This window comes from Lonchura striata, chromosome 5 (genome assembly GCF_050655825.1).
Source record: "Lonchura striata isolate lonStrDom1 chromosome 5, ASM5065582v1, whole genome shotgun sequence".
Lineage (NCBI taxonomy): Eukaryota > Metazoa > Chordata > Aves > Passeriformes > Estrildidae > Lonchura > Lonchura striata.
In genome coordinates this window covers 5,859,974-5,879,008 of record NC_140707.1, presented here as the reverse complement: position 1 = coordinate 5,879,008, position 19,035 = coordinate 5,859,974, and the positions used below count along the sequence as shown (strand labels likewise).

Below are 19,035 nucleotides of genomic sequence, written 5' to 3'. Positions count from 1 at the left end.
GGTGTCCCCCTCAGTGTCCCCCGGGCGTGGCCGGGTGTGTCCGTGGGCGCGGTGTTCCCAGCGGATCTCCACGTCCAGCGGGAAGAAGCCGACGGCGTCGCAGCGCAGATCGGCCGGGAGCCCCGGGGACAGCCGGGACGGCAGCAGGGACACCCGGGGAGGGGCTGGGACACGGGACAGTGAGCTGGGGATACTGGGAGTGACTGGGAGGGACTGGGAGGGACTGGGACATACTGGAGCCCCGGCCCCGCCCATTCCCGGCACTGACCAATCACGTGCAGCCGCAGCACCTGCTGCACCTGCCCTGGGGCGCGCTCACGGAGCAGACGAAGGCGCCGTCGTCCGACACCGAGAGCGGCGGCAGCTGCAGCGACACCTCCCTGGCGCCCCCCGGCGGCTGGGAGGACCGAGGAAACGTTCAGCCTCAATGGTGCCCCCTAGCAGCTGGGAGGATCATGGCCGTTCTGTGCCCAAAAACCCCCAGAACCGCCCCCCCAAAAAAAACCCAAAATGCTCCCAAAACCCACAAAAATCACCTGCTAAACCCTCCCAGAAACACACAAAAAAAGTCCCCAGAAATCACCCACAAAACTCCCCCAAAAAAACCCAAAAAATGCCCCCAAAACCCCCAAAAATCACTCACTGAACCCCCCCAGGACCTCCCAAAAAACCCCAAAAAATGCTTCCAAAACCTTCCAAAAAACCAATGCCCACAGCGCCCCCTAGCGGCCAGGAGGATCGAGGCTGTTCCGTGCCAGTAGCGCCCCCTGGTGGCCGGGAGGACCAAAACCACCCACTGCCAGTGGCGCCCCCTAGCGGCTGGGAGGAGCAAAGCAGTTCCATGCCTGCAGCGCCCCCTGGTGGCCGGGAGGACCAAGGCTGTCCATTGGCGCCTCCCAGTGGCCAGGAGGACTGAGGCCGCCCACTCCCAGCAGCGCCCCCTGGCAGCCGGGTGGACCTGACACCCCCCTGCTCGGTGGCGCCCCCCGCTGTCCCCGCAGGGCTCCGCAGCCCCTCCCCTCCCCTCACCTGCGCGGTGCCGGGGGGGCTCCCGTGGCCCCCCAGGAACAGCAGCACCCCCGGCGCGGCCTCGCTGCGGCGGGCGGCAGCCGAGTCGAAGGCCAGCAGGCGCCGTGTGGCGCCGTGGCGGTGCCGCAGCCACTGCAGCGTGAAGGGCTCGGCCGGGGGCGCGAAGGCGCAGTGCAGCTGCCCCGGCGCCCCCAGCAGCGCCTGCGTCTGCGGCGTCTGTGTGGACACTAACAGGGACACTGAGGGGTGGGACAGGGCGTCAGGGGTGTGGGGACATCGGGGACACTGGGGACATCGGGGATGTGGGGGGATGTCAGAGACATTGCGGGGCAGGACAGGGTAGTCATGGGGTGTGGGGACACTGGGGACATCAGGGGGACATTGGGGATATGGCGACATCGGGGTGTGTGGGGACATTGGGGACATCGGGACAAGGGGAGACATTGGGGACAATGGGGACAATGGGAATGTGGGGTGTCCTGGCTTATAAGATAAGCATGTATTCTATTTGCCATCTGTTGGAGCTTGGGCAGTTTTCTTATCTCTTCCAAGAACAATGTCTCCCTCCGGAGAGATATCTTCTGTTCATGGACCATTGAATGACTCACTGCATGACTGATAAAGTTACATCATCCCAGTGTGAGATGCTCCACCCAGAGGGAGGAGCCAAGCATTCCTACCTGCATAAAATCAGCACTTTTTGAGACACTGGCAGCCACTTTGCTGGATTCCCCGAGGAGCAGCTTCTTCTGTGCTGAATTCCCAGAGGAAGACCAGGCCCAACTACTACCAGACCTTCAGAGAAAGCTCCACCATTCTAGAGATCACCACTTCAGCAGCATTTCATCAGCCACTCCAGGAGGAGCAGCCACCATTTTAACTGGACTATTACCAACACCCTGACTCCTCAGGGTGTCAGGTTTCTGACTCCATCACTAGTTTTGTTTGTACTAACTGCATTTTTTTTAATTTAATTTTTTTCCTAGTAAAGAACTGTTATTCCCATTCCCATATCTTTGCTTGAGAGCCTTTTAATTTTGAAATTGTGGTAATTCGGATGGAGGGGGGTTTACCTTTTCCATTTCACAGGAGGGTCTTGCCTTCCTACACAGACTCCTGTCTTTTCAAACCAAGACATTGCATCAGCCCGTTTAGGGAAAACGGCTAAAGATGTCTCTAGAACTTCACTGCTGCTTTTGTAACTCTTGGTATACCACCTGAAGTAAAGGCAATGGCCCAGCTTATACTTCCTGCTGAGTTGCTACCTTTTTTGCCTTTGGGGAATTATGCACAAAACAGGTATTCCTCATTCCTCAAAAGGCCAATCTGTCACTGAATGGGCTCATGGCTCCCTCAAGCGTCTCCTGGTACAATAGAAAGGGGGGGCCAGAGAGGACAACCCTTCCGAGAGACTGCAGAAAGCCTTTTATGTGTTCAACTTCTTGAAATGATCTTTGATGGACCCCAACCCTTGATTGTTTGACATTTTAATTGTAATTCATAATTGCAACAAAAGGAAAAATCCCTTGCCTTAGTGAAGGATCCAGGATCTGGTAAGATATTGGGGCTTTATCCTTAGGTCACCTGATGTCACCTGGTGTCACCACTGAGTCAGGAACAAGAGTCAGGCGACACATAAAATCTAACTCTCTCCAGGAGACTAATACTAATTTTATTAGGAACCCATTTCTTTTTATACACTGCTCCAACACCGGTAGACCTGACTGGTCCTTTAATCAACACACCTCACATGATTGGCTAATTAAGGAAACACCCTTTAGTAAACATCTTATAAGAAAACAACTGTTCAAAACACCAGCTGCAAGATTGCTTTAATTCTTTCTCTCAGCCTTCTCAAAACTCCCCAGAACAATTCCTAGGAAAGTTTACCTGGCTTTCTCTCTGACCAGGCTGGGGTAGAGGTTTTGCTTGCATGTCCACAGAGAATGGTTCCAAGTGGATTCCAGCAAACAATGTGAAGGCGTTTTGAGATTCTTTGACTGCATCACTTGAAGATTCACCTTGAACATCAACATTGGAGGAGAACCCTTGTGAACAGGACCTCGCCACCACATCAGCACCTGTTTAACCTCTAGCAGACTTATGCCCTTGGGAAAATGGTTATGATTATCCAGTGGTATCAGGGCTTACAGGGCTAGATCAGCTTCTGGGGGATTGGAGACTTGGTGGATGGATAAGAAATTTAATTAAAATAGGCTTATATGTATTAGGATTATATTATGTATTGTTATGCTTATTCCTTGTATTTTATATTGTGTGAAAAAATTAATAGACAAATCACTTAAGAATGTATTTTTGTTTGAACAGATAGGGGGAGGTATGGGGAACAAACCAGAGAGTACAGTGGAACTGATAAAGGGGCCTGATATCTTCTTCTTCTGCCTGATTGAGCAGAAACCATGGCAGAGACAGACAGAGAAAGTCTCCCTGGGCAAGAAGTGACCAAGAAACATATTGTGAGACATAGTGATAAAATAATGTTACCAGGTCATGTGATGTCATAAAGAAGTGTAACCAATGGGAAATTGTTACCAAAACCAGAGCCCTATATAAGCACCATACAAGTGAAACTATATAAACACCTGGTACACTCAATAAAATTGGCTTCTGATCCCAACTCAGATGCCCCCGACTCTCCATCATTGATAACCCCTGGTCTGGGTGATCCCTGTTGGGTGGGGGGAAGGTGTTGTAGAGATTTCTTTCCCTTCTCCTGCTGTGATTCAGATGGTAATAAATTCCCTCCCTGTGCCCAGGCTGGGACTGTTTTGCCAGTGCTGGTGCTCGGGGCGGGATCTCTCCCGATCCTTTTCCTACTCCCGCCTTCCCTCAGCCAATCAGAGACAGCGCGGCTGATGACTCACCAGTTGCTGGGCAGACCCGCAGCGACCAGCGGTCCCGGCCGGACCCGCCCCGCCACGGCCCAAATCCTCCCAAATCCTCCCAAATCCTCCCAAATCCTCCCCAAACCCTCCCCAAATCCTCCCAAATCCTCCCAAATCCTCCCCAAATCCTCCCAAATCCTCCCAAATCCTCCCCAAATCCTCCCCAAATCCTCCCCAAATCCTCCCAAACCCTCCCCAAATCCTCCCCAATCCTCCCGAATCCTCCCCAAATCCTCCCAAACTCTCCCCAAATCCTCCCAAATCCTCCCAAATCCTCCCCAAATCCTCCCGAATCCTCCCTGCCCCATCACAGGGGGTCCTGTGCAAGGCCATGGGGAGCGGCTGCGGCCGCCGCTGGCTCAGGAGCTCTGTGGGCAGGAAAGGGGGTGACACTGGGACTGGGGGTGCTCGCAGGGCTTCCCTTAATGGTGCCTCCTTCGGTGTTGGGTCAAGCGAGAGCTTCTGGAGAATCTCTCCCCACACACAGGACACTCACCGGGCCTCTCCCCGGTGTGGATGTGCCTGTGGGTGACGAGGCTGGAGCTGTGCTTGAAGCCCTTCCCGCACTCAGGGCAGCAGAAGGGCCTCTCCTGTGTGTGAATCCACTGATGCACTGAAGCATGGACAGACGGCTCCTCAACTAATTAAAGCTGGAAAGAAGGGTATTTTATTGCAGTGCTGGACACATGTGGAATCATTTCCAAATACATGTGCAAGGAGTTGCAGATTCCTGCTTTCTATTTATACAGGAAAGGTTTTACATATCCAAGCTGTTTCTAAGGACACATAATACATAATCATTACCTGCCCGCTTCGTATTATAATCAGCTGAATATCCATTACGGCTGTGCAATCGTGTTTCCTTAACTGGGTCTTTGGGATTTTGAAATAAGGGAGTGGGTGTAAGGGAGGAAGAAAGCTGTCTTCCTCAAGGTAAACTCTTCACCCATGGCCAGTTTGCAGGACTTTTTGATCTGCTGATCACGGTAACGTCTCCTAACTGCTGATTATTCTTAAGGCAAGATATTTCTATGGTCTCAGCTCCTTCACAATTCCTACATCTATCCCTGTCACTCCTAGCTTTACTTTTCTAATATATTTGCTACTCTTTAACTAAGGCATGTGATTTTTGCTAGCAATTTGGCTTCTTAACTAATTTTAAAATCTTAACTAAAATATGTAATCTTCTACTATCTCAGTTATATTCCCAGCTGTCCCCTTGACTCATCCACAGTTTTCAATTATCCTAAATACTTTTCCAGCTGACCCCTTGGCTCATTACGATGAGATTGGAGCTTCTCAGAAACCACTTCCTACACTTGGGACACTCATAGGGCCTCTCCCTGGTGTGAATCTTGTGGTGCTGATGAACTTGGAGATCCACCCAAAGCCCTTCCCACACTCCCCACACTTGTAGGGCTGATTGATTCCCCATCTGGATCACCTGGCGCCAGATCAGGTCTGATCTCCGGAGCTCCAGCTGAAGCCCTTCCCACATTCCAAGCGCTTGTGGAGCTTCTGACCGCCATGAGTCATCTCCACCATCTCTGAGTGCCAAATGGATCTCTGGCTGCCTTCTAGGCACAGAGGGGCTCTTACCTCCTCACAACTCCCAGGGCTGGGTTTGCAGCCCCTCCTTGTGTGGGATCTCCAGGGCTTTTCCTCCCTATTGGGTTCCCATGCTGTGGAGCTGCTCAAAACAGCCTCAAAACAGAGGTTCTGAGCAGCGATTTGTCCTCCCAGGTCTCTGTCTGCAGCTCAGTGCCTGGGGTAAGGAAAGAAAAGAAGAGGAAGGAATGTGGAAGGAAGAAGGATAGAATGAGAAGAGGAAGGAGGGTGGACAAGGAGAGGATGGGATTTGCCTCCATGCCAGAGGGAAGGGGAAGGAGATCCCACCAATTCGTCCCTGGCAGGACAGCGTTGGCAGCAGCGCTGTCCTGCAGCCAGGGGCAATGGTGGCCTGATAGGTGGAGCAGAGGAGAGGGGGAAAGGGGCAGTGACTTCCTCCTCACCTGCCTCAGTGTTCCATGCTATCTTCCTTTTCCTCACAGCCTCCACCAGCTCCACCTGCACAAAGGTTGGGATGCACAAATCCTGGCTTGGGAAAAACAAAGGGTGAGCACCTTGGTCCTGCTGCCCAAGTCCAGCTCGAGAAGTCACCACCCTGTTCACAGTTGGATGGGCCCAGACTCTGCTCATCTCCAGAGTCCCCCACTCCTCCAGGCTGCTGGGATCCCCCAGCTCCAGGATTGGCCATTGCTGCTCTCCCCACTCCGATGCCAATTGGAACCCCAAAACCAATGTCCCCCCCAAACTGTTACCACTGCCCCAGCCAGTACAGAGATCGCTACAGGAACCCTTCACAAGTCTCCAAAGGGGCATCTGCGTCTCACCTTTGGGGCAATGCAAGATCCAAATATCCCTTTCCCTGCAAAAAAAACTGCCAGAAACTCCCCAATAGATTTGGGGTGAGCTCCACCTCCCCACTTACCTGCAGGATCTGGGGGAGTAAATGCTGCCATGACCAGGGGAGCTGCAGACTCGGCAGAAGGGCAGGCAAACCGTGTGGATCTGCTGCAGTTCCTCCTCTTCCTCCTCCTGTTCCTGTTCCTTCTTTTCCCTAACCTCCTCCTCATCTCTCTCTCCTCTTCCTACTGCTCCTCCTCCCTGACCACCCCAGATCCCCCTTTCCTACCCACCTCTCCCCCATGGCTGCAGCACCAGCGTTTGGATAGAGGGAACCTCCCATGAGCCCCCCAGGTATGGGCAGGGGGCTTGGGGACCCACCCAGTGCAGATCCATTCCCCCCTCCCAGAGCCTCACGGAAATCACTCCAGGGATCAAGCGATGGGGACACTAAGGGATCCCCATGGAACCACCCATTTTTGATCCCATCCCCACCCTTCCCTCCCCACTCCCATTGTTCCCCCAACCCAAAGACCCCTCCCAACTCAATCTGAGGGTCCCATTCCTCTCCTGGTTGGAATCCTCTTTTCCCCTGCTCTCCCACCCCTTCCCCATTGTGCCTCCAGCTCTACCTCTCACCCCTGGGCTTGGATTTGGGGATCCAGGCCCCTCCTGTTCAGTTTGGGGATCACATCCCCCCTTTCCCTCAATTCAGGCAGCTCCTGGAAGCTTTTTCCTGGGAGGAATCCCTGAGTTTTGGGACTTTTAGGATGTAGCTTAGGAGGAGAACAGCTCTGGTGGGCTTTCCCCTCCCTGTTGTGGCCCCTCAGCTGTTCCCGACACCCTGGGGGTGTTGGGATTTCCCTCCCAGGGACAAGGACGTTCATCCCCTTCCAGGAGCCCAATGCCCAGCTGGGGCTCCAGGTCAGGGGTCCTTGAGCAGCTGCCCCAGAACCTCCACCAGGTTCTCCCAGCGCAACCGGAGCCGCTCGGCCTGGGCTCCCCAAAGGCCTCAGCAAGGTCCAAGTCCTGCCCAGGAACCCTCAACTCCTTCAAACCCAGCATCCCACTCATCCCCTGCAAGTTCCTCCCATGGCACCGGCCATGGCCATGTCCCCACTTGTCACTGGCCATGTCCCACCATGTCCTCACCCATGGCTGTCTCCCCACCATGTTTCCATCCCTGTCACTGTCCCCCATGTCTCCATCCATGCCTGTGTCTCCCCATGTCCCTAGGGATGGCCCTGTCCCCCTCCATGTCCATGCGTGTCCATGTCACTCTCCATGTCTAATGCTTTTTCTCTTTTTGAGCCTGGTCTTATAAGCTCTCAGAGATAAGCATTATACCCTTGATAGCTCAGCTACCTCAGGTGGCATAAAACAAGCAGGATGGCTCATGTGACAGTGTTGGGAATAAAAAGTTTTAATAAAAGGCAAAAATAAAAAAGCTTTTTACAGAGAAAAGCCAAGTCAGGGCAAGAGGTTCTTGCTCTTGCTAAAACACTTCACAAAAGCAATTAACTTCTTTTGTTCTCTTCTTTTCTAGGGAATTGCTTAGGTGGGACTTTTTTGCTCCTGTCCAATTAGCTACCCTTAAGTTTGAGGTGAAGTCCCCAAGGTCCTATGAGGTGTCTTTCAACCAAATTGAGGAGAGAAACACCTGGCCTTTTGTCCTTTTTAAGGGAACAAAAGGTTAACTTGTTTACTCTGTCAACAGAGGGCACATTCTTACACGTGTCCCACCATGTCTGTGTCCTACCATGACCACATCCACTAACTTAGTTCAATGTCTATTTTTACTTCAATATTGGATATTTTAAAGGGATAAAGAGAAATGAAAACAAAATCAAGGCCAAAAGAAAAAGACTTCCATGTCCATGCCGGCTGAGGATCCACGTGATTGGGTGGAGGGAAGAACCTTTTTGGTGGAGTTTCTAACCCACTGTCTCCAAAATCTTGGTCTTTTCCCCAGTTTTTCCACCATCTGGCTGCAGAAGACACCCTTGGGCAAAAGGAAATCAAAATCGTGGAATCCCTGAAGTTGGAAAAGACCTTGTCCTGGTTCAGAGCAAATTTGGGAGAGAACCTCCAAAGGGATTCCTCTGGAAAGCAGATTCAATTGGCTCCTCCCCCAGCCAGTTTGGGAAAAGTATCTCCTTGGAGAACAGTGGAAAAAACTGTTTTATAAAGAATAAAACCTAAACAATATTAAACAATAAAACCTCTTGCTGCTCTAAAAGAGAGACAAACTCAGGAAGTCCCTCCGTGGGTTGTAGCTCAGCTCACTCAGTCTCTTATCAGTCCCTCCGGTGCTGTAAATGCCACAGTCCAGGCCTGGCCCGCTGGGCCACAGGTGTGAGCTGCCGGTGCTCTTCTGGGTGTTCAGGCCAGAGCAGGTTTAAACAGGTCCAAAGAAAAGGGAAAAGCAGCCACAGTCCAGGGAACTTCTCTGCCACAGCTAGCTAAAACTAATTAACAGCAAAGGAGAGATCTGTACCTCTGTCTGTCCATCTGCAGACAACCTGGCCCAGGAGCAGGAATGTGGAGGAGTGAGTGCAGTTTCTGAAAACAAACTCTGCCCTTCTCTCCCTCCTTTGCTCTCGGAACAAGTCTTAAAGGTGCAAAAATTATCCTCACATTTGCCAGCTGATCCAGATCCTTTCCATCCCCGGTTTCCAGGAGAGGAAAAGCAGGAGGTCAGGATGCCAGGGGTTTCTCTGCGCTGGCAGCGGCAGCACCGGGCGCAGAGGTGCGGCACCGGGAGCACGGGCTGGGGCCTGTGGGGAGCTGCGGGGCCGGGCCGGGGCTGTGGGGCAGCCGGGGCTCAGCGCCGGGCGCTGCCTGACCCCACCAGCCCCGGGCAGGGCCGGCAGTGGCCCCCGGCCCCCAGGAGGCTGCGGGACGCCCCGGCCGCTGCCCGGCCCCGGGGAGCTGCCGGCCCTGCCCGCCGGGGGGGCCGCCTTTGGACACTGCGGCAGGACAGGCACCGGCTCTGCCACACGGGCTGGGCAGGGACCCTGAGCACAACGGGGAACACAAGGGAACAGCTGGGAAATGCAGAGTGCACATGAAGGATCAGGATTTGCTGTTCAGGATTTGGTCTGGGTCCCTGCAGAAAGGAAAGGTTTTGCAGAAAGCTCAGCAGCTCTCAGAGGATGAGCACCCACAGGCAGTGACCGGGGCTGCAGGAGTGGCACAAGAAGCCCTGCAGCACTTGGGCACAAAGGCACAGCAGCTGAAGGCAAGAAGGGATGAGCAAAAGGCCAAGCTGAAGGCAAAGGCCATGGCAGAGTTCCCACAGCCCCTGAGGGATCAACCCCAGGGCCCAAGGGGGCCCCAGCACCCAGGGCATGACGGGGTCGGCCACAAGCACCTGGCAGAGGCATTGCCCTCCTGGCCAGGGCAGAGCCCACCCAAACAGCCCCTGGGAAGGAGTCAGGGCTCCAGCTGCAGCCCACAAGGACACTGCAAGCACAGACAGCAGCACCCTCAGCAGGAGCAAGTCCACCCCTGCATGGACATGGATTGGCAGGGCTCTCTGAGCTCCCATCCCACCGGGGACCCACCACACTGGAGCCCTGGAGAACATTCAGGCTGGGTCTGCATCCAGAGGAGGCCTCTCCTGATGGACACAGGGGCCTCTCCATCCACTTGGAATCTTACACCTAAGGGGGGAAAATTGTAAAGGAATGTTTTCATTATTAAGGGAATAAATGGCAAAGCTGAACTGGTATCAATCACTTGTTCAATCACTGTTAGGAGCTGTGGGGGGTAGGTTTGAAATAAACTAATTTCTTTTTCTTCCTACTCTGATTGTAATTGACTAGGAATGAATTTGATGGTGGCATTGTAATATTGTAAAAGGTGATACAGAGGCTATTGCTGCTGTACCTTTGTGTCAAATGTCTGGGAAGGCCTGTGCTGAAGGGAACCCAGAGGTGTGGGCAGCCCCAGGGGGAAAATTTGATGTGGAGCCTCTCCAAATTACTTGGAAGCAACCAGGACAAGTGGTGTCTAAAAGCAACACCCTGTTCCAGGGGAGGGAAGGAAGGGCTCACAGCCTGGTATGGAGTCCCTGCTAAAGGCAGTGCTTTTGGAGCCAGGGATGTCTCCCTACAGCACTCCTATCCTGCCAGTCAGGGAATCAGATGGCTCCAATGAGGAGGACAAGAACAAGTGGTAGACAAAGCCCCAGTGAAATGGCTGAATTTCCTGGCTAAAAATATCTTTTGAGTGTTGGGGAAAAAAAAAAACAAATGGTAAATGGTGGAGAAAAAGGTTAAATATTTGGGAAATACTGGGACTGAAGATTCCTGGTGAATTGACCCAGAGAGGCACTGGGCAATCTCAGAAGTAACATTTCCCTGGACCAAAAAGGAGCTGAGACAATTTTGAGGATAAATAGGGAATTACACAGCCTGGATTGAGGATTCTCTGTTCCAGCCAGAACACTGTAGGACTTTTTAACCTCAGACAGCCTCCATGCTGTGGTATGGACAGGAGAAAGAGAGCAAAACTTGAGAAAATGACCAACCAAAAATACTGATGCCTCAGCTCTGTCTCTTCCAGACTCAGAAAAGAAATTGGAATTGTAGGTGAATGTTAAACAGGGCCATGCCAAAGGAATTCTTGGGCCAAAATGTTTCACCCAGTGGCCAGAGTGGCCTCATTGCCTGCAGAATTGTGCAGCCACAGCTTCAGCGGGGACCCAGGACCAAAACCTGATGACAACAGGATCTCCAACTGTTCCAGTCTGCCATCAAGTTCAAGCTTTGATAACCAAAAGAACCTCGCAGTGGATGAGCAGTGCTCGGTTATTACAGTGTGAAGCTTGTTCAGTGGCACAGGAGGGTTCAGAACTGAGGACAGGGGAAGGGTTTAACCCAGCCTCCTGTTTGAACAGCCCACAGAGGGGCTGGGAAGAAACCCAGCACTGCATTCAAGGGACACAGCTCCAGACCCAGCCTGGGGGAGATTCAGGAGACATTGCCTGGCCTGAGGCAGAAAATGTGTTTCTGGATGGCTCTTCAAGGGCAGCAGAAGGGAAAAGAGTTCCAAGACACGCTGTTATTGAGGAAAGGGTATCAGACAAAGCGCAGGTTACCCCCATGGTCAGCTCAACCAGCACAGCTGTGTGTGCTTGTAAGAGCCTGGCACTGAAATGCCCTGAGCAGGAAGGCTTCAATATCTTCTGGTGACACCATCTCACCTAACAGGGGGGCAAAAGCAATTCTGATTGCTCAGCAACCACTGGATCACTTACTAAGGCATTTCTAAAAGACATCATTCCAATAAAAGGGACTGTGGAAGCCATAGACTCAGAGAGCAGAACTAATTTTGCAGGAGAGTTCCTCCAGGGGGTTATGGCAGCTTTAGGAATACAAATGGGACCTCCAGAACCCCTGGCACCCCCAGAGCTCAGGCTGGGTACAAAGAATGAATGGGGATAAAAAGAAACACCTTTAGAAGCTGGGGATTAGATAGTAATAGTTTCAGCAAGTTTTAGAATGGATTTTCTCAGTGAAGATGGAGTCTCCAGCACCCTAACTTTTGGCTATTTATGGAGAAGGCACTGCACATAACAGCTGAGGCTTCCAAAGTGGCTCAAAGTGCAGATGTCTGTTTAGAATGGTGAAGGACATAGGTATGATTCACTAGTAACTTTCAAATACCTGCTCTAAAGCTGGAGTTACTCAAAGAAGAGAGAACTACTTCAACACTTGTAAAGAAGCACCATTATTTCCAAATCTAATTTTCACATGTAGCTGAATTTTTCAAGAATTGTGTTTTTTATCATACTATGAGTGCAAAACAATCTATAAGAAATGTTTAAAAACAGATTGTTAACAGGAAAAAGTGATCAAAAGATCTATTTCCTCTTGTATTAACAACTGAAATATGACTGAAGAAGGGATCATCTCTGCAGTCCCCTGAACCAAACTCACAACTTCTTTAACAGCATGCTCAAAGTTTTCTATACTTCAAGCTTTTCTAGAAAATTCACTTTCTTAATTTCTGCTGTTTCTGTAGCCCCAGACCCTGTATAGTTTATACCAGCTGCATTCTACAGAAGGGATACCCAACTGAGGATACAAATTGCCTGCTGAATGGCCTTCTCTGACTCCATGCTGTTACTTTTGACCTCAGATGGCACAGAAAATGCTCTCCAGTTGACTTGCTTCCAAATGCCAAAAAACCCCAACCCCCAAACTTTTAAACATAAAACAGAAGGAAAGCTTAATTATTTGAGTTAAAATAGCACTGCAAAACAGTTATTCACAAATATAGCAATAAAAGTGTTATAAAAGATGTGCCTCCTGATACATAAAGATATCCTGAAGAATGATTTTGTATTGTTTATATACATTCAAAATTAGTTTTCATCTTTTTTACTGAAAACTGCGTTTTCATAGACAAACAGAAATTTTTCCTATAACTGGATATCTGCCTGGCAGACATAAATGTTTCTGTCAAATTCACCATTCTGCCATGGATATCAGAAGACATCTTGGAGTGACAGGGACAGGGTTTTGCTTCCTTTATTAATGTTTCCATTCTTTGGTTCTCACGTGACCTGTGTCATTTCTTTATTTAAATTCAGAAGCTCTTGCCAGAATACACTTTCAACTTTGTTTGTAGTCGCAATGCAAGAGGTCTTCAACTCTTGCTTTAATTTGGGACAGGATTTATTTCTTCTTGTAACTGAAGACTAATGACAGACATCACCTTCCTCATTTCTCCTGAAGTAATGCCTCAATTCTCTGTCTGGGTTAGCTGGCTAAATTATTTCCTTTCTAAATAGTCAGGTTCTGCTGTGTATAGAGAACTGTGACTTTCAGTGCTTAATATAAGCAAGCACTGAGAGGAGGGATGTACTGAGAAGACGATTTTCTGCGAGATACATATAATACCCTTTCTGCTCCATGTGTTCCTGCTGCAGCCTCAGTTGAGCTGCAGGTCCAGATTTTGATAAGGATTTAAAAAATGTTTGGCACCACTTAGGATCGATTAGACTAGCAATGTCCAGAGGTTTAGAAATTGCATCCTGTAGAAAAGGAGTTTTTCCTCAAAAGCCTGTAAAATGTACAGGGTCACATAGACCAGAAACCTCATCTTTCCCTTATGTCAAAATGGCTCCTAGCTAAATTTCTGGGACCCTCTATGCTAAAATAAGAGAGGTTTGTCAAAGTAAAGCTAATAGTGGCAAAATTCCTTAGCCCAACAAATCAATTGAAATGTCAAGTGCAAATTAAGGATCAGAAAGGAGAGAAAGAAAATAAGAGGTAAAAATAGTCTAACAGAGGCTCCTGACTTAATCATATCAACAGCTGAAGTTAAAAGGTTAGCAGAGGTTGATCTGACTGTTAATGTTTTCTCATCATTTTGTTTATGAGAAAGAAGAAGGGAAGAAGCCTTCCATCCCTGGTATCAGGTTAAGTTCCTCTGCTTGAGTGGAACAACTCAGTACTCCAAATATAAAAGCTCCAAAGAAGCTCACACAAGGATGTTTGTCTCGAACTGTAATTGGAGTAGATCCATTTGTTTGTGTAATTGCCACCATGGTGGAAATCTGTGCTTCTCTATTTGTGCAACTGCAAATATTTTCTAGGAATGAACCATCTGAATTTTAATATCCCATAGATTCAGTGCAATACAGCATATTACAATATCTTGACCTTTTCAGTGTTCCATAAATTGATTGTCTGGTTGTTCCTGTCCCCCCTCGTTTACAGGCCTGGAAACCTTAGAAGAAGAGGTAACATGGCTATCTCTGAGTCGTATCTTTTATATTTATCAGCATTTCCAGAATCACACTTCTAGTGTCTTGAAGGCTTGACAGAAGTTACATACTGTGTGCCTGAGGTGCAGTAGCATATAAAATCATGCCAGAAAAGGCAGGGATGAGTGCCACAGGCGGGCTCACAAGGTTCACCACAGGTGGTCCTGTTGAAGGTCACATTGGTTGACCAGCATTGTTATAAAATTGTGATCTCTCCAGTGAGTTATTCTGACAGCCAGATAAACCTCCAGCTAAATAAATATCATGGGCAACCTTCAACCAACCAAATGTAACTGTTTAATTAATGTGCTTTTCCTAAGTAAATTAAAAAGCAGAGGGAAAAGGCTTCTGGTCTTTAAAGGATGCATAAAGCAGAAAATGAAAGATCTGAATATGAAAGGGAGAGAATCCTCTTAAAGCTGAGGATACAGTGGTAAGAAAAATTATTATTCATTTGCAGACATCACCTCAAACTGATGGACTAGTGAAAAGAAGATACAAATTTTAATAACAGCAAATGTTGGAGTAAGATGCAGAGAAAGAGCAATTGCCACTTTTTCATTACTTGTCTTCCATCAAAGAAGGGAGAGGGGAAATTCACATTTGGTAGTGTTTATTACAATTATTATGCCCTCAAAAAAAAGAAAAAAAAAAAAGCCGCCAACCCCAAAATTATAGAACAAAACAGAAATGCTCTGAGGTGGCTCAAATTCTTCCTCTGAGACTAAATGCAGATATTTTTTCTCAAGATGCTTTTTCACTTCCAGATGTGCCTTCAGGTCCAACATGTGCCTTGAGGTAAATTCCTCTGCCTAGTGAGTGTACAGCTGAAGAGGCTATTACTGTTTTGGTAGCTTCCTACAAGCATAGCTCAAGCCATCTCATCTGCCCCTTCCAGCAGCAGCAGAAAGAGGTGTTGAGGTGTTTTGTCTCAAGCGCTGAACAGAACAGGATGCAGATGACATGCATCACCTTTTGAAGTCTCACATCCAGTCTGGGGTAGGGGGAGTGCTGTGTGGCTGTGAGACAAACTACATAAGAGAGCCTGAAACACAAAAAAAGACTTCAGTTCCTTTCTTCTCTGCATCGGGGCCATGATGAGTTCCATGACCGGGCTGGGACGGCGGGCGGGGCTGGCCTGTGATGCGCTCTGGGCTCTGTGACAGCACAGGGGCCGTGTCACAATGGGGGCAACTATAAAAGGCCCCAGGCCGGTGCCGCTGCCCCAGTAGAGCCTCGGCAAGCGGTGAGTACACAGCAGAGGGGAGAGGGGGCTGGAGGAGGGCTGGGACAGGAGCGCCGGTCCCCGGGGCTGCCCCGTCTCCAGGGCCCAGCGCCGGGCGCAGCGCCTTGCTGGGGGCGCGGGGCGCGCGGGGCAGCGGTGCAGCCTTGCCAGCTGCCGGGGGCCCTTTCCTTCCTGCCACCACATCCCTGCCGCTCCTGCCCCTCACTGTCTCCATTCCAGCCCCACTGAGCCCCTCCTGTGTGTCCTCCTGCAGACCATGGCTTTACTGTCACTGCTGTTTGTGCTTGTGCAAAGCCTGATCCAGTACCCCCAGCCAGCTGGGGATGGGCTGGATGAGGCCACGCACCAGAGAATGCGGGAGCGTCAGGAGCTGCTGGACCGTGAGATGGCCCGGCTGATGCAGGAGCTGGAGCAGGGGCCCCTGCAGCAGCAGGATGAGGGCTGGGGAGCCATGCTCTTTGGTGCCCTGCAGCAGTGGCCATTCTGGGTTCTTGCTGGCATCCTGCTCCTCTTGGGCCTGTGGCTGGGCTGCAGGAGAAGGAGCTGTGAGGCCAGCAGCAGCAGCAGCAAGGACCAGAGCTCCCGCAAGACCTTGGGAGATGAGAGAATAACTGAACAGGAAGAAGACACCGCTGATCCAGAGGAAGGTGAAGAAGACAGAGATATGACTCTGGAGGCAGAAAACAGCGGCACTGAAGATGACAGAGAAGGCAGTCCTGTGGCTGCAGATGATGGCAACAAGGATGATGCCACTGAAGACAATTATGATGTGAAGATGAAGGAGGACAGCGATGTCAACAGTGGCAATTATGATGTGAAGGAAGACAGCGATGTCGACAATGGCTATCACTTAAAGAAAGAAGGACAGAGTGATGGGGATATGCCAGGAGACACTACCACTGAAGGAAATGAAGAAGAACCTGGCAATGTTGCTGGAAATAAAGAAGATCTAGAGAGGCAAATGAAGAAAAAACCAAGGATGTACAGGTGGACCAAGACAAGGACACTGGAAAGGAAGAAGGAGAAGGAAATGAAGAAAAAAACAATAGTGTTACTATAAAGGCAGGCAAAAACACTGATGTAAATGAAGGTGAAGACAATGTAGATGGAACAGAAGAATACATGGATGTGAAGGTGCAGGAAAGCAGATGTGCCAATGACCAAAGAAGTAAAGACTGGACTGGGCAGGAAGATAGCAATCAATGTGGGAATGAAATTGCCCATAGTGGTTTTCCTGCACCTGAGGAAGTAAATAAGGATGTGATAGCAGAAGATGGCAATGACAGAAACAAGGATGAATAACAGGCTGATGTGAATGTGGAGGGAAACAAGAATAATGATAGACAAGAAGAGGAACAAGGTAATGTGGCTGCCAGTGAAAAAGGTGGCAGTGATGGTGGCAGGGAAGAAAATGCCAGTGGTGGAATTGAAAACAGAGAAGACACCCAAGATGCTGGGAATGAGAAGGACATCCTTTTAGTGGATGGTGTAGAGTGGCCTGTGGAGGACCTGGAGAGAGGCTGCTCAGTGACAGCTGAGCTGATGGAGAGCTTCACGCGTGTCTTTGTGGACAGCGTGAGCAATAGCTTTGATCCGGTGCCTCGAGTAGCCATTGGGGTGGGCAGTGCCTTTGAGGGCTGGAGCCCCCATGAGTGGGATGGGGTGTACCGTGTGCTGGTCCCACTGAATCCCCCGCCAGGGCACACCTTCCACCTAGAGCCAAGCAGTGCAGGGCAGACGGCAGCAAGGACCTTCAGCGTCCGTGTGGAGCTGGTGTGCACGTGTGAGAGCGAGCAGCTGGGCGAGAAGCTGTTGTGCCTCCTGCACCACTCGCAGGAGGAGCTGCGGCGGAAGCAGCAGCGCAGCCTCCTGGAGACACTCTGCACCGGCTCCTACCTGGATGTGGAGAAAACCTCCCGCTGGTTCTTCCAGATGGTGAGATGCTCGTGGCTGCATGTGCCTCAGTCATACTCATGGCACTTGTTGTTTCAGCCCTGCAGCCGGTCCTGCCAATTCCAGCTGAGCAGAGGCAAGAGGACCCTGTCGGTGGAGATGCTTTTTGGGGTGTGCCAAGGGGACTATGACATCTTTGTGGTCAACCAGCCCTTAGAGGCCCAGAAAGGCAACTCCGGTAACCTTGTGAGCAGTCAGCCCGCCAAGGCCAACATCCTCACAAGAACAGCATGGCCTGAGACATTCGCTGTGGCGGAGGCAAAATTCTTCCAGCACATTGCCAGGCAGATACCATGTAAGAGGTTGCACCTGAAATACCTGCAGCTCTTCACATGCATGTTGAGCGGCACAGGTTTTTCCACCTCTAACTGGAAGACTCTGGTCATGCATGTGTTAAACATCTTACCACCGGTCTACTGGCGCAGGAAGGAATTTCCACTGCGGCTGTGGGACATCATGGCATACATGCAGCTCTGCCTGAAATGGAAACACCTGGACCATTTTGTTCTAGGCAACGAGAAGCTTCCTGCAGAGATCAGCTTGCCGCCAGCAATGCAAAAGGTTGAGCCACTCAACCTCTTTGAGTACCTGGCCCGAGATCCGGATGCCCACAGAAAGGCAATGGAGGCTTATGCTCAGCTGCACTTTCGCCTCTGGATGATGCTCTCCAACACTGAGAAGAATTCCCTGCACAAAGCTCTGATGGAGAAGTTCACAGCCGATTGCTGCGACGTCAACTCTTTGTGATTGTTGTATTTGTCCGTGGCAATCCTGAAGCTGCTTTCCTGCTCCTGTGAAAGGAAGATGGTGCAGCACATGGTTTCGTTGTGCAGACACTTCCATGAGTGGCCTTGCCCTTCACCTTCCATTTGCAATAGTGCTGTTGCCTAAGTCAAGGAGGCAGAAACTGGCTCCACCTGCACATCCTCGCAGAAGAACAGTGAAGCTGATGGAGGTTGCTTGGAATACCTCAAAGACAACAACCTAGCCTATTAGGGACTTAATGTAGTTATTTAGTGAGTTGTAGTTTTAATTAGACTTGTTTCTTAGCATTCATTCCAGAGGCCCTTTAGTGTTGGCAGTATATAACTATTTTGCAAAACTACCCTTAGTGTAGAGAAATAGAGTTTAGACTAGATTAGTTTAAACCCTTAGTTTAGAGAATTACCCTTAGTTTAGAGAATTCCCCCAGTTGCTTGTCTGCTTTTAAATAATACTTGAATATCTATGTTTGAGAAACTAATAAAAGAAGTTAAGTTTCTCAAATTGCCTGAAATGTGTCATTCTTTGTACGTAACCCTCTGTATCTTTGAGAATGTCCTTCCTATACCTCTATCTGAAATAGACTCTTTGCAAACAGAGATGTTGGATATATTAAGTATGCTGTCTCTTGAGCATTTCCATAGAAATGCTTGAAGTTTGAAGTGAAAATGCCCTGAAATGCCTGAAATTTTGCAGCAGAGTACTCCTGAACTTTTTTAGCAATCTTTGGAGAGATTGCTAAAGTTTTCTTTACACAGTCACTTTTACAACTCCTAGGGAACACTTTAGTCCTAAAAGATTGAGCTACCCTTCAGTAATAGCTGCCCTTCAGCAATATCTACATATATATGTGTGAAGAAATAATAAAAGAAGAAAAATTTCTCAAATTGCCTGAAATCTGTCCTTCTTTTTATTTGACCCACCATTTATACCAGAAAACAAAACAGGTCCTG

The 19,035-nt window shown here is 49.7% G+C and overlaps 2 protein-coding genes across 2 annotated transcripts; both read left to right on the top strand.

The window, feature by feature from the left end:
• The first annotated feature begins 15,594 nt into the window (after nucleotides 1-15,594).
• Nucleotides 15,595-16,867, top strand: LOC146767171 (uncharacterized). Its single transcript, XM_085581196.1, has one exon. It carries the CDS (start codon nucleotides 15,624-15,626, stop codon nucleotides 16,425-16,427), a length of 804 nt encoding a protein of 267 aa, XP_085437322.1. The 5' UTR covers nucleotides 15,595-15,623; the 3' UTR covers nucleotides 16,428-16,867.
• Nucleotides 16,868-16,909: 42 nt separating this feature from the next.
• LOC144246560 (inositol 1,4,5-trisphosphate receptor-interacting protein-like 1) lies at nucleotides 16,910-18,067 on the top strand. Its single transcript, XM_077784470.2, has one exon. It carries the CDS (start codon nucleotides 16,910-16,912, stop codon nucleotides 18,065-18,067), a length of 1,158 nt encoding a protein of 385 aa, XP_077640596.2.
• Nucleotides 18,068-19,035: the final 968 nt, after the last annotated feature.